At 36.5% G+C, this 13,446-nt stretch overlaps 4 protein-coding genes and 1 long non-coding RNA gene across 7 annotated transcripts; 1 reads left to right on the top strand and 4 right to left on the bottom strand.

The window, feature by feature from the left end:
- Positions 1-15: 15 nt before the first annotated feature.
- On the bottom strand, positions 16-2,429 carry LOC105970486 (S-adenosyl-L-methionine-dependent methyltransferases superfamily protein). 3 transcript variants are annotated; one of them, XR_016032060.1, is made up of 9 exons: positions 2,143-2,424; positions 1,608-1,721; positions 1,338-1,409; positions 1,097-1,172; positions 960-990; positions 722-797; positions 456-589; positions 200-377; positions 16-113 (listed from the first exon to the last, which is right to left on the bottom strand). XR_016032060.1 is itself a non-coding variant. In XM_012995319.2 (9 exons), exons 1-9 carry the CDS (start codon positions 2,336-2,338, stop codon positions 345-347), a joined length of 726 nt encoding a protein of 241 aa, XP_012850773.1. In that variant the 5' UTR covers positions 2,339-2,429; the 3' UTR covers positions 91-344. The 3 variants fall into 3 exon arrangements, 2 of the variants coding, with proteins under 2 accessions (XP_012850773.1, XP_088676566.1); XM_012995319.2 differs by adding an exon at positions 1,239-1,258 and having other exon boundaries at positions 91-377; positions 1,097-1,149; positions 1,341-1,409; positions 2,143-2,429; XM_088820440.1 differs by having other exon boundaries at positions 91-377.
- LOC105970488 (uncharacterized) lies at positions 2,228-4,596 on the top strand. The gene is made up of 2 exons (XR_001173955.2): positions 2,228-2,366; positions 4,376-4,596. It is a non-coding gene; the product is annotated as an uncharacterized LOC105970488 (long non-coding RNA).
- Positions 2,671-4,377, bottom strand: LOC105970487 (putative E3 ubiquitin-protein ligase RHA4A). The gene is made up of 3 exons (XM_012995320.2): positions 3,905-4,377; positions 3,693-3,784; positions 2,671-3,206 (listed from the first exon to the last, which is right to left on the bottom strand). The coding sequence occupies exons 1-3, from the start codon at positions 4,157-4,159 to the stop codon at positions 2,894-2,896; spliced, it is 660 nt and encodes a 219-aa protein (XP_012850774.1). The 5' UTR covers positions 4,160-4,377; the 3' UTR covers positions 2,671-2,893.
- A 1,847-nt stretch (positions 4,597-6,443) lies between the features above and the next one.
- LOC105970492 (major pollen allergen Ole e 10) lies at positions 6,444-7,775 on the bottom strand. The gene is made up of 6 exons (XM_012995325.2): positions 7,757-7,775; positions 7,412-7,552; positions 7,237-7,340; positions 7,071-7,143; positions 6,718-6,979; positions 6,444-6,621 (listed from the first exon to the last, which is right to left on the bottom strand). Exons 2-6 carry the CDS (start codon positions 7,499-7,501, stop codon positions 6,593-6,595), a joined length of 558 nt encoding a protein of 185 aa, XP_012850779.1. The 5' UTR covers positions 7,502-7,552; positions 7,757-7,775; the 3' UTR covers positions 6,444-6,592.
- Positions 7,776-7,941: 166 nt separating this feature from the next.
- Positions 7,942-12,787, bottom strand: LOC105962819 (squamosa promoter-binding-like protein 1). Its single transcript, XM_012987155.2, has 11 exons — positions 11,849-12,787; positions 11,612-11,769; positions 10,966-11,105; positions 10,503-10,889; positions 10,303-10,377; positions 10,098-10,205; positions 9,845-9,962; positions 9,612-9,753; positions 9,361-9,511; positions 8,697-9,269; positions 7,942-8,604 (listed from the first exon to the last, which is right to left on the bottom strand). The coding sequence occupies exons 1-11, from the start codon at positions 12,352-12,354 to the stop codon at positions 8,173-8,175; spliced, it is 2,790 nt and encodes a 929-aa protein (XP_012842609.2). The 5' UTR covers positions 12,355-12,787; the 3' UTR covers positions 7,942-8,172.
- Between the last annotated feature and the right edge of the window lie 659 nt (positions 12,788-13,446).

Raw genomic sequence — 13,446 nt, 5'->3', positions numbered from 1 at the left:
GGAATGCTTCCACGATTTAATGCATAACCGAACCATTTCAATAATAAAATCCAGCACCGAATCTATGATAATTCATCTCTCTCAAAAAGGAAGAAGAACATCTGGTAGTCCATCTGAAATTTAATCAATTCAAGAATTATAATGGATACACACATATAAAGAAAAAAAAGGCTAATTTGCAGCCAAACAGAAGAACAACCTTCCACAAACCTCCCAAGTATTTGGTCAGCTCAAATTGCTAAATAGCAATAATCACTCTCATCCTCAGATTATTTATTAATCACAATGATCAATAATTTATAATCCTAGTAATCTAGTCTCTCATCGTCATTCCTCTTACAGGCTTATGCTTCTTCACTCTTCCCAGAAGAATCATCCTGCACGTTTAAAAGCTTAGTAGTGTATCTGCTCAGGTGTACTACTAATGGCCAAACAGACACAGACAACTAACTAACCTTTATGCATACATAAATATAGTGAACAACAGCGTTCATTCCCACAGCTTCCGAGAAGCTTCCATTCACATCTAATGGGACGGGAGCGGTCAACTCCCTGCTCCAATTTGAACTATTTTCCGATTGATGTTTACCTGCATTTCATCACGTTACAGAGATCTTCGGCAGTTCAATCCATAGACAATTTTTATTTTTTATTTTTAAGAAAAGCAAGGAGAATGAGAATCCTGTAAGCAGTATATGGGCATGGTGACATTCCAACAAACCTATCACATGCAGCTTCGTTGTCCAGTTCAATTCTTTCAATAATGATAGTCGATAAACTGGTGAACCATATGTAATCTATAAATATGAAACCCCTGTGTTAGGAGGCAGGGAAAAAACACAAGCAAATTGCATATGCATAAAACAAGAAACCAAGATCTCAGCCACCATAGAATAGTTAAAAAAAAAAAAAAAAAAAGGGGGGGGGGCTGGGGAAGGGATGAGAATGAGGTAACTTGCCAGAATATATACTCCTTTATCCTTGAGGACCCTATAGTTTGTCATCAACTGCTTCAACTTAGGGAAAGAGTGAAACGGGTAAAACAACATCAAGTAAGAGAAGTAAACAAATGAGCTTAGAGATTTTGAGTTTGTACCTCCACACTTCCTCGAGCATCTTAGCTGCATTGTCGCGTGAGTTGTGTCCACACTGCACGAGAAAAGCGAGATATACTTGAGCTTAAGTAACAATAAAGCCCTAGCTAGAAAGGAATACCTAATGTAATATAGACAACTTACCAAAAGAGAATCGAGTGTCCCTGTAGGAAAAAGGAATATTCAGAAACTGCTGTGCTAAGTAATATTTAGTGAAAACACATTTTGGTATTGATAAAACACTACCTTTATCTATAACAGCAGCAAAGGTCCCTCTGCCGAAGGCACTCATATCTCGTACGTCCATCATCATATCTGCTCACACATTAAGAAATATTGACAGAAGTACGCAATTCATAAGGTGTTAGACAACAGTTAAGTAATTTTGTTTGCCTTTTCGTTGGAGTTACTACTGTTCGAGGTAATTTCGTTCATCCTCCACCATGTTCTAACTATAGTAATTAATTCAAAAAAAAAAAAAAAAAAAAAAAGAAAGAATGAGATGAAAGATACATTTGAGGTGCGGGCAAGTAGAATACTTGTTTTGCATAGCTTCAATCACCACTGAGGAGATATCAACATTCACAACTTCATCATATCCATCTTCAACCATGCCTTCACTAAAGGCTGCAGAAACAAACAATGCAGTACTTTGAGTTGGTTGTTATCAGTGATTGTTTTTTCGACTCAAGAAAAATATATTATGACAAATAAGAAAAAGAAAAAAAAAAGGTTTCCTACTTGCTCTAGTGTAGTGAATAGCAAAACAGACATACAATGTACAAACATAATGAGAGAGAATTTTTTAGCAGGTAAACAGCGAATAATCCCAATGCTCTAGGTCTACAACACAAAAAAAAAAAAAAAAAAAAATAATAAGAAACAAAATAAGAAACAAATCAATCACGATGATTGGAGAATAAATCTTCAAAATAAGAAACAAATCAATGATAATGCACTTAGAATCAAGACAAAAAGAGATGGAAGATTAAAAGAAATAGCAAAAGAAGAGCTGAAAGTCAAAATGGGTATAAAAAAGGAGACGCACCAGAGTTGCCGCAGCCGACGACGAGAATAGGGTGGTGGCGAGGAGCGTAGAGGCGGATGAGAGGGGAGAGGGAGGCGTATTTTTGGTACCAATCGAAGGTGGATGGATCGTGTGTGTACCGATTGTCCCAGTACCATGCTTCTCCGTAGGCCTGGCTGCTGCTGCTGCTCGCCGGAGTATTATTCGCTGCCGTCATTATTGCCGGACGGATTAATCTTTTACAGGTATTAATCTCAACAATTTATGATTATTGTTATTATTCCATCTTCAAATCGATTTCCTTTTCTTCTTCTTGTTCACTCGAGTTTGTTTATTATGGGAAAATTGTAAATTGGCCCTTCCATTTTACACAAATTGCGTAGCACCCCTAATTTTTTTTTTTTTTTTTTTTTAATATAAAATGCGTAAATAACTCCACTTGATGATGTATCATACGTATGCTTGTTTGGCTCTTGTATTAAAAAAATTGGTGTGAAGTTTGATTTTGTTAGAAAAACACAGTAAAAGTATGATATTGTAAGACCTGTGTTGGGTAAGTAAGATGGTTAAATGAAGAATTAGGGAGCAATTACAGGAGGCGCTGGGATTAAATTTGCAAAGAATGAAACTAAAAACGATGGAGATATATGGTAACAAAAGAAAACAAAAGGTGCATATCTCTCATTTTCTCTCTTTTTAGCTAAAAAAAAGTGATGCATTTCATTACAAGTAGTGAAGTACATGATAGATGAATGAGTAGAGATAATAATCTTTAACAAATGGTGGTGGTGGTTCCGGCAGTAGCAGCAGTTGATGAGGCCTGAGAGGAGGGTGTTGTACTTGTATTTGTAATAATAAGAGTAGTAGTGAGTGTGTGGTGCAGCAAATTAGAATTAGGAGAGAGATGGTGTTGGGATTTGGAGGTGAAGAAGTTAGGAGAGAGAAAAACAGGGGATCTACAGAGTGGACAAGTAGAATTGTTATGTAGCCAGTGTCGAATGCAGTCGATGTGGAATATATGGTTGCATGTTCCTACTTGAAGCAACTCTTCTTTCACCTCGAATTCTCCCAAGCACACACAGCACCTGCATGCCCCATTCATTCATTATTCTTCAATTATACATTCATGAATAATATACAACAAATTCTTCTGCATGCATATCATGTACTAGCTAGCTAGCAATAGTGCTGCTGAATGCTACTTTACCTTTATTCTGCTTTTTTTACATGGGATGGGAGAGAAAGGCATCTTTCTATCTATCTTCTCTAATTAAAGAGTGGACAATATACAAAGATTCTCATCTCATCTCATCATTTTAGATAATAATTTAATTTAAAAATTAAAAAATTAAAAAAAACTCAAGGGTGAAAGTGGCTATAGAGCATGCAAGTAGGTAGTTGATAATGATTGCAGAAGATGAGTGGGACTTTTTCATTTGTTAGTGGGCTTTAAGCATATGTCCTACTCCGATCCTCCAAACCACCATAAACTAAACCATCAACAACCTTAGCTTCTTTGTATAATTTCCAGTTTGGAATGAATGAATGAATGATATAATGATAGAACTTACGAGGAATCCCTTGTTTTCATGTACTCATCGAACAAAACTGTGCAAAGCTTGTTCTTCTGCTCAGTTTTCATATATTCCGCATCACTATTATTCTGCACGTACGGAAGAATTTATATACATACACCATCATTCATGAGTACAAAACACACAATCATCAAGTAGTTATATATATAAATAAAAATAATATGGTAGCTAGGGTGGCGGGTGCTTACGGTTGAGATGATGGTGGTGGTGGTGGTAGGGTAGTTGTTGATAGAAGTGCGTGGAAGAAGGGAGGGTGATGATGATGATGATCTTCTCTTGAGGTAGAACAAATAGAACAAAAGAAAAAGAATTATAGAGAACAAAATTGGAATTGAAAATATAAAAGCCTGATACAGCTTTAGTTGAATTTCTTGGGGATATTGGTGTGGAGACCCTGCTGCTGCACTATTACTATTACTATTACTATTACTAGAACTACTCATCTCTCTCTCTCTCTCTCTCTCTCTCTCTCTCTCTCTCTCTCTCTCTCTGTGGATATATGTGTGTATGTATTAGCTTACTTGTTAAGCTGTATAGATAGATAGATATATATGGGATGCAACTCTGATGGATAGATAAGCTCTCTCAAAACTAACAATCTGCAGCTGCAACAACTAACTCCAAAAGCTATGTATCTATATAAAGGAGCTTTTCTGCAGGTCTGTATTTGTGCGGAGTCTATGAAGCCTGTATTTATGGAGTCTATGCACGAGAGAGAAATTAATGAAAGGGGTGGTGGTGGGTGCATGTTTAAGGATATTTGTGACACTGATAATAATAATATATAATGTAGATTTGATTTTGATTTTGATTTTGATTTGATAATAAAGAATGTATACAATACAATACAATACAATACATACAACAACAGGCCTGGAAACAACTTTTGAAGATGATGATGAAGCAGTATATATATATAGATATTCCTTTGTTTCTTTTCTTTTCTTTTCTTTTTGTGCATTATTATGGGACATCATAAAGTATAATTCCCACTAAGTAGTCATATTTATGGGCTGGCCCCCTCCCCATTAATCATTAATCATTCATCTCCAGGTTATTTAGATTATAAGTACTAACAGTAATTACATTAGCTAGCTAGCTAGCTACTTATAATAATAAGATACATACACCTGATCAAGATATATGTATGTATATGTATATAGGACGCATTCATGCACGTTAATGGGTTCTGGGCTCCCCTCTTGTCCCTGTTCAAGTTAATAATGGTGGGTACTCATGACACCGCCATAGATAAAAGCAATCATGTTCATGTATATATATTCTCCCCACTCATCTCATCTCCTCTCTCTAGTCTACTTATGCTGCATTTTTTTATTATTACAAAAAGAAAAGAAAAGAAAAAAGAGACAAGGATCCCACATGATATGATTAATTAATTAATTAAATATTTTGTAAATTATTCAGGGCAGCACTAATTATAGTATTATATATATACGGCGATGTACGTACTAAGCTAACGTACCCGACATGATGAACCACCACCACCACCACCACCACCACCTGGATGATCCACTAATACTCCTAAACATGCTTTCTACCTATATATATTTCCAAGTTAATTATATATATTGCTAATTACATGCATTATATCACATATGATATATCATATATATATCAAAATATTAATTGATGGTGAGTGAAGTGTGACGAAGACGAATCTCCTTATATATTATTTAATAGAATGAGATCTCCTTATATGTACCTTCCACTAGCATATGTATACATGATCTATCATCATCAGTCAGATATTTTAGATTTTGAGAATTAACAAATATCTAACTACTGTTGTGTATCCTTTTTTTTTTTATTATTTTTTTTATATATAAATAGAGATATATAGAAAAGTGCATTCACTTTTGGCACTCTTTAATACCATGTATATACAAGAGAAAGAAAACAAAGGGGAGAGAGAGAGGGGGGGGGGGGGGATTAGTGTCTGTTGATAAGGATAATAGCCGCCTTCCTTTTGAACTTTTTCAATCGATCAGTTGATTGGTTGAATCCACATCAACTACACATTAGTGTAATGTTGCTCTGCTTCTGCATGAAATGATTTCATTATGCAGAGTACATGTATATAATATCCATGCATGCATGCATGCATTGTTTGGGACATGAATTGACATTTATATATGATTTAATGTTAAGACAATTAATTAGAGCATATATGCATATAATTAATTAGGTTATTTCTTGTAATTAATTAATTAGGGCAATGTATATAATTAATTAGCTAGGTTGTAAAAATCCATCAGCAGAGCCCCGATATTGCCCAGGGCGTCCATGGTCATCTAACCAAGAAACCAGAGGATATTGGTGCTACATAGTTAGGCTGCAGGCTGCAAAGAGTATTGTTGCATTGTACAGGTTTCATATGCATGCTATTGGTGTGCCTGAGCCGTTGTCTGTCTGTGTTTGTGGACACGTACGGTACTGGTAAAATACCCGACAGAGAGATTCTCAAGATAGTGAAGAAGGAGTTTGATTTCAGGCCTGGTATGATCTATCTATCTATTAACCTGGATCTTAAGAGGATCTGGTCGAAGGTTCTTCAACACTGCTGCTTATGGCCATTTTGCTAGCTAGGGATGACCCTGATTATAAGCCTCTCAACTGGGACAACCCTCAACCTTAATCACCATTATCATAAGATGTTGGCTTGCAATCAATAATCATAGCAAACACATAACTTAAATGGAAATAAAATAAATGGAACAGCAAATTAACATTTCCATTGTCTATATATACACTGGAATGATTTTAATTCACCATTTTCTATACTAAAAGATAGACATAATCGAATAAGCTGAGCTGTTTTATTAATAAACCATCTATCTCCTCCATAACAGGTTTATTCAGGCTGGGTAAATGCAGTTGCCAACAGCTGCATTCAAAGGAAATCATTTCATTATTAACAAAAATTAAACTTGGTTGTGTGTTTGTGTGTGCAAAAAAGATTAGATCATATGAGATGACTTACAAGGATCCTGAGTAACAATGAGACCGGTTCGATTAAAGTCACAGGTGAAACCTAGTTTTCCATTGAGTTTGTAGAATATGTTCATTACAACAGATGCATCAGATATCTTGTTTGGTGGAAGATAACAGTTTCCACCTGCCTGGATCACTCCACAGTCAACTCCTTTTTGTGTGCAGCAGAATTCTATTATATCGTCCAGCTTTTCTTGCGATGTTGATGGCTTCGCTATGCACCACGTCGTACCATTCCCATTCGCATTCCCCTTTTTTTTTTCCAATTAAATTATCATCATATATTAATAATTACCGGTTGCATGAAAACTATATATATATATATATTCGTATAATACCTACCTGGTTGGGAATAGCGGGTTTAGATCTTCTGCCTCTTGAAAGCTGCTGAGGTCCTCCTCCTATCTTCTGGTTGCTGCGGCATTTTAATATAAACATGAATGATGATTAATAATGAATCAAGTTAAGGCAACAATTGGAATGTAGTGATAGAAATGTTATTACATACCTTTCTCCTATGTTGTGGTGGTGGTGGTGGTGGTGTTCATTTGGTATATCATGATGAGTTGCAAGTAAATTTGCTGCGGTGTTGACCAAAAGGTGTCGTTGAACCTACAGTTGTAACAGTACAAGTTGTAGTAACAGAGTTGAAGAACAATATATGTATGTATAGACGATTGTACCTGTTTCCCTTGAACAGCAAAGACGGTCCATCCTGCAAAACATAGGAAACAAACAAGACAGACGGATCGTGCGCTCTTATTACCCCCCATCTTTCAAGTTGAACTTGGATCGATATGTGTTTAACAGGTCTTGCTTGGGAACTTGTTTATATAGAGAGAAAGATATAAAGGAGTCGTAGTTAATGTAAGAATAAAAAGATCTATGTGATCAAGAATGGATAACTGATGGTAACAACTAACAACTAAATAATTATTAGAAATGATTTTTTAGCAGGCTACATCCTATGAAACTATAATAATTAAGGAAGGAAAAGAGAGACTTTATGAATATCATCATATCACCACCTTATAAATGTGTTTTCTTTTGAACCTTGCTTGCTTGCTTCACTTTATAATGAATGAATGCTCTTTTTTAATACCATTATATTTTTTCTTTTTAGAGTAAAGCAGATTTCAGAAATCAAATTTCAGCAGTGGTTTGACAAAATATCAAACACTATGTCTATATCTAGTATTTCTTTACCTTTACGTTCTACACAAAAGATTCATACATTGCTTTTCCTTGTTACTAATTTATATTTATTACATCACTCGACGACACCCCTTCAACTATATATGAATTATTAATTGAAACAATAAGATAAAAATAAACAAAAAGTTATAATAATAAGTTATAATACATGGAGACAAAGCATATCCCCTAATTAATTTATATATCATCATCAGTTAACCAACAAAACATGTACAATTAATTCATAATACTACTGAGAGCCATACTTCAATTGGTCCCATCTGAAAGGGCGGAAAGAAAAGAGAACCTCAGGTGAGCTTTTGAAGAGCAAAGCAGTGCACACACATACGGCAGCTATTCCTACCAATGAAAGCATTGCCGGTCTGTATATTCTCACTCTACCTCTCGTTGACCTATTTCCATATCTCATTATTCTCTCTTCGCATTCCCCACACCTTCGTCTTCTCCTCTCTATTTCCATTGTCTTCTCCACCGATACCGATAATACTACTTCTCCTCTACTACTACTACTATCTCCGATATGAACACCAACAACTGCTGATTTCTTGTCCACTTTCCTCTGAACAATATTTATGTACGAGTACTGCCCACGTATACATGCATAGTCATGCGCTGTTAATCCACTACTGTCTCTACCCCTCTTCCATTCTTCAATTCCCACCTTTAAAAATATTCAATAATAATAATTTAATCATTACTTAGGACATAAAAAAAAAAAAAAAGATTATGAATAAGAGAAACAGAGCAGCTTACGGATCCAGGATCTTCAGTTAATGCATCCAATACATTCTCACATCCGTCCAGACTGGCTGCTATATGAAGGGGAGTCAATCCACCTGGTCCCGCAGCATCCGGCCTGAACAAGTATAAGTGGGCCCCACCCCCGTCATCCGCAAGTGGATTCGTTTCGTTTAGTAGAAATTGAACCATGGAGCTGCACTTCCTTCTCACAGCTCGGTGAACAAGGCCAACGTCATTAAGCAGTGCCACTATATTCGAGTTCTGTGGTCCCAAATCCACAGTCCCATCATCGAACAGAATCCTCAACAGCTTTTTTACTACAGCGCACCAGTCATGGTCGACGGAGAACTCAGTAAGCCGCCTGAAGCGTTCAAATGGGAATAGATCCCCGTCACCTAACCTAGACTTGAGGCGATTTCTCTGTAGAAGCCACCCCATTTCGTGTATAAAGTCCAATGCTTCATTCCTAACTTGTATCTCGTTTGCATCTTCAATTACGCTTTCTAGAGTACATATTTCAGAGCAGACATCTTTCTCTGCCACAATGAACGGAAAGAAGCTGCTGCTCAGACCATGGTCTTCAATCTAATAACAAATTCAGTGCTTCGAGAGTGAGGAATGACAAGATAATATTTAGTACTAATTACTAAACAAACAAGTAGAAAATGGGCATCACCTCTATAAAACCCCTTCCAACAATATTTGGTACAGCACAAGAGAAGGTCAAGGACTGAATCTGATTATGCTCGATGAACGAATCTGCTCTTCCTATCATATCACCACAATTTTCCTGCACTAGATACTTCCCTTCTAGTGCGCATAGTAACCTGACAGAAATGCTATTATTATTACTCAATATTGATGGAATTAATCTGAATGAAACCAAGAGAGTGATGCATGTATGGTCTTCAAAACAAGAATATTCACCTTGAAGTAGAACGAGACAAATTGAATCCTTTGACTACAAAATGAACACCCTCGGAAACAGTGACAGCGATTGGCTTGATACTTGATATTCTGCAACTTTGATGATTTCGCACAGGTAAGGGTGTGTCTAAAACAACCTGGCCTGCAGCATCACAAAAACTATCAGCCTTACAGCTTGTGAAGGAGTAATTCTATGAGAGAGGTGTTGAAAGGAAAGGAAATATAGAATGTACCATTATACATAAATGTGACATGATGGTGTACTCGAGTGTATATCCATCCTGTTCTCCAAAACGAGTCAGTAGATGAATTGAGAAGCCTCAGCAAACTTGAAGTCAGATTGCAGTAAAGCTGCAAACACAATAATCACAATAATCAAGAATCATATACTTAAAAGAAACAAAAAAAAGAAAAGAAAAAGAAACTGAGAGTATGAAAAGAGCGGTCTAGTAACAAAACATATTTCATGTGATGAACCAAACACACCTCATCCCAACTGGATTTTTCCATATGTAAATATATCGTCAATATAATGCAACCAGGTCGGATGTAGCTTTCTATGTCCGTTGGACTATTTGATAGCCAATCAAGAATCTGAATCAAATTGGACAAAAAACAAACTATTAAAGAGGCAATGCACAAAAAGAAAAGCCAAAAGGAAAATGTTTAATCTCAAAATCAGGAGCCATACCTGTTTTCGCAGGAGAAGAGGGAAATCGCTTGGATCTTTCCCAAAAAGTTTGAAGACAATTCTATCTGTCCGACTCTGCAAATCAATTGGAAATCTAGTCACAACAAAAGGACTAGTCTAACAAGAATTGAAGTATAAATGCTTTTATCCGACAATCTCTATCAAGGATTAGATTTGCTACATGAGGAATGAGTTTGAACCTGTGCCTCTCCGCTGGATGTAGATGGTGACTGGCTAGATGTAGAAGCTGAATTGCCACTATTCTGAGGTGGGCCACACCGTTGAGAATCCTTACATAACCACGATGATCCACCAGGAGACGTTTTGTTAAGATGTGAAGTATTGGGCATATCCTCCATGCAATCTTGAGAACCATCATATGCACAGTTTAAGTCAATGTTACTTAGTTTTGTCCTCCCTACTCCAGTATTTGAATCTTTTTCTTTGAATAAGTCGCTTGATGTTGTTCGAAATGGTAAAGGAGATTCTGAAGTGGATGCATGTGATACTCCACCTATTAGCGTCCTCTTCTCTGTCAAATCAGATGCAGGTATGGTCATACCTGGCCCAGAAGGCGCACTAAGTCCCTGCAGATTAAACATCTTTAGAAGACAAATAAGAAACTCAAAGACAAATTTAGAAATTTATGACCTATATTAGAACCTTTAGAGCAGTGCCTAAGGAAGTCCCCACATTCTGAGATACAGGTAAAACTCCAGCAGGATTTGTCCCGGTGAGATGTGCAAGGTTTTTTAGCAGATGAGACACAAGGTCCTGATCTTGTATTTGATCAGAGCTGTTCGCTGCAATTGATAAATATGAGATATAATGTACGTAACCTAAATCACGATAAAAAGCACAGAGCTAAAGCAAGAAAACAAGGAATGTAGAAGGAGAAATTTGGAGGAAAGTGCACAAAAGGAGATGTTTACTTAAGACTATTAAATAAACCTTCTTCATCATTCAGCTTCTATATTTCTCAAAAACAACTTGCTTTTGCACCATTCTAAGTTCTAACTAAACAAGATTATTTTGGCCGCAGTGAGATTCAAGCTTTAGGAATGCTGAAAGTGAAACTCTATCCTTAAAAAACGTGACCTTTCCTTCATAATAAAACTTTCAATAGGAAAATGAGCTCATACAGACATCACGTGTATCGTGACAACATTGCACATATCAACAATGTAAACACCAAATGCCAAAAAAAAAAAAAAAAAACAATGACAGTAAACAAACGATGTCCTACAGCTAATTAGAACATAGTGATTCAAAAAATGAAAAGAAAACCCGTAAGATGGCTAATACTTACAGTGTATATTGGAGAGTATCCTTAGGAGACTGATAAGTAAGTAATTACTACCCGGCTCATCATTCTCAGGATGTGTTTTTCTCCTCCTTTTGTTGTGGCCTGCCAGACGCCTGCGACAACTCCTCTTCCCTTCATCAAACTCTTGAAGAACATGAAACCTGTAAACAAAATATTATTCCACTAGGAAACCATTAGGAATTTTTTGACAAGAATATATCAAGATGAATAAGTGACCACCTGCTGCACTGCTGACAAAACCTCTGCATAACATCTCCCACTAAAGCACTGGTAGACTTGGAGTGGAGATCACATACTTTATGCCTTCGGTGATAATCTTTGGCATTGCTCAAATCAGCTCTGCAATCCTCTACTTGACAAACAGAAGGACTAGACATAGGCAGCGCATTTGAAACTTTGGTCTTCTTCCCACTCTTCCCTTCCATTTCGGCGATAGGGTACACTTGTCCACCTAGCTTTAGATTAGGTAATCCCACATCTTCATTTTCATTTTCTTCCATCTCGAAAACTCCCCTTGCTCTTTTCTCAAAGTCCCTCTTCTCCCTCCCATTCCCATTCCCATCACCCAACAACACTAGTTCATCTGATCCAAGCTGTCTACTCCTACAATCCGACGGCACAGAATTGAGAGGAGTAGCAACAAGTAAAGCACCGTCCCATCTCCATTCATTTGAATCCCATTCCATACTCTTATGAATCTTTTCACCACCAATCTTACTCTCCATTTTCAAATATTTTTTTTTAGATAGCTTTTCTGAAGAATCAGGCCAAAAGTAATCCTAAAAACATACACCGACACATCCACGGATCAGACAAGATTCATTAACCCATATGCGAAAAACATGTTAATTCACATCATTGCAGAGCAGAACGTCGACTCTCCGACAAAAAATAAAAAAATAAAAAAATTAAACCGAGTAAATTTTTGATCATGTATACATACGTATACTAGAGCTAAGAGCAGAGATAAGAAAAGAACGAAGTTGGCCCGACAGAAGAGAGAGGAGGTTAGATTTGATCTTCTTGTGAGGACGTGTTCAGTCTGACGTAAACATCGCCGGCGATCTAGAGGTAATTATAATAATAATAAAAACAAAAAAGAAACAGAAGAGAGAGAAAAATATTTGACACGGTTTTGGTGTACTAACTGAAAGGTTTGGCAGCGACTATTTGCAAGACGAAATTTACTTAGTGCAAGACCAATTTAATTTTTTTTATTAAATTCAGTATAAAAAGACTATAATAACCTTAATAAAATACAAACAAAAAAAAATTATTTTATGAATTTTCTTTTGCAAGACCAATTTAAAAAAAAAATTAATAAAACAAAAAGAAAAAAGAAATTGAATTGACAAAATCAAAACGAGGAGGGAAGATTGAAGAAAACAAAAAAAATCAATTGCAGCAAAAAACCGCCCGTCGCCCGCCGCCCCGTCGTCGTCGCCGCCGTTGAAGTCCACCGCCGTCGCCCGTCGCCGTTGAACTCCGTTGTTGCCCCAACCCCGCCGCAACAATCTCACGAAAAACAAGTAAAAATTACTTTTTGAATTAACTTTTTTTTGAGAAATAAATGTGATAAACATGATTTTATTGTTAGAATAATGAATCAAGTTGTTTTAGAACATAGTTGATGATTCTAGGGTTCGATTGTAGCACTATTGTTGAAGGAGTTGCGATTTTACAAAAATCGACCTGTACTTGTCGTTTTTTTGGAAAATTTTCGACACACAATTGTAACAGTGATAATTCGACACACTAGCGTCGAAATATCCGCTTAATATCGACACCAGAATGTCGATAATTTCAATATAATTCGA

Source organism: Erythranthe guttata, chromosome 7, assembly GCF_056151865.1.
Source record: "Erythranthe guttata isolate IM_541 chromosome 7, IM_541, whole genome shotgun sequence".
Classification (NCBI taxonomy): Eukaryota; Viridiplantae; Streptophyta; class Magnoliopsida; order Lamiales; family Phrymaceae; genus Erythranthe; species Erythranthe guttata.
This window is presented reverse-complemented; position numbering and strand designations above follow the sequence as displayed.

Bases quoted from the DNA above. Each gene is read 5' to 3' on its own strand.
- LOC105970486 (XM_088820440.1), bottom strand. From the start codon at position 2,338: ATGACGGCAGCGAATAATACTCCGGCGAGCAGCAGCAGCAGCCAGGCC. The intron at 1,722-2,142 runs GTGCGTCTCCTT...TTGTTTCTGCAG, and splicing joins CGTCGGCTGCGGCAACTCTG to CCTTTAGTGAAGGCATGGTT. The intron at 1,173-1,337 runs GTGTTTTATCAA...CTTAAGCTCAAG, and splicing joins TGCTGTTATAGATAAAGGTA to TATATCTCGCTTTTCTCGTG.
- LOC105970487 (XM_012995320.2), bottom strand. From the start codon at position 4,159: ATGAGTAGTTCTAGTAATAGTAATAGTAATAGTAATAGTGCAGCAGCA. The intron at 3,785-3,904 runs GTAAGCACCCGC...CCGTACGTGCAG, and splicing joins CCACCACCATCATCTCAACC to AATAATAGTGATGCGGAATA. The intron at 3,207-3,692 runs GTAAGTTCTATC...TGGGGCATGCAG, and splicing joins ATGAAAACAAGGGATTCCTC to GTGCTGTGTGTGCTTGGGAG.
- LOC105970492 (XM_012995325.2), bottom strand. From the start codon at position 7,501: ATGGGGGGTAATAAGAGCGCACGATCCGTCTGTCTTGTTTGTTTCCTA. The intron at 6,980-7,070 runs GTAGGTATTATA...GAAAAAAAAAAG, and splicing joins AACCCGCTATTCCCAACCAG to GGGAATGCGAATGGGAATGG. The intron at 6,622-6,717 runs GTAAGTCATCTC...CTTTGAATGCAG, and splicing joins CATTGTTACTCAGGATCCTT to CTGTTGGCAACTGCATTTAC.
- LOC105962819 (XM_012987155.2), bottom strand. From the start codon at position 12,354: ATGGAGAGTAAGATTGGTGGTGAAAAGATTCATAAGAGTATGGAATGG. The intron at 11,770-11,848 runs GTGGTCACTTAT...TTTTGTTTACAG, and splicing joins TTTTGTCAGCAGTGCAGCAG to GTTTCATGTTCTTCAAGAGT. The intron at 9,754-9,844 runs GTACATTCTATA...GTGATGCTGCAG, and splicing joins TGTCACATTTATGTATAATG to GCCAGGTTGTTTTAGACACA.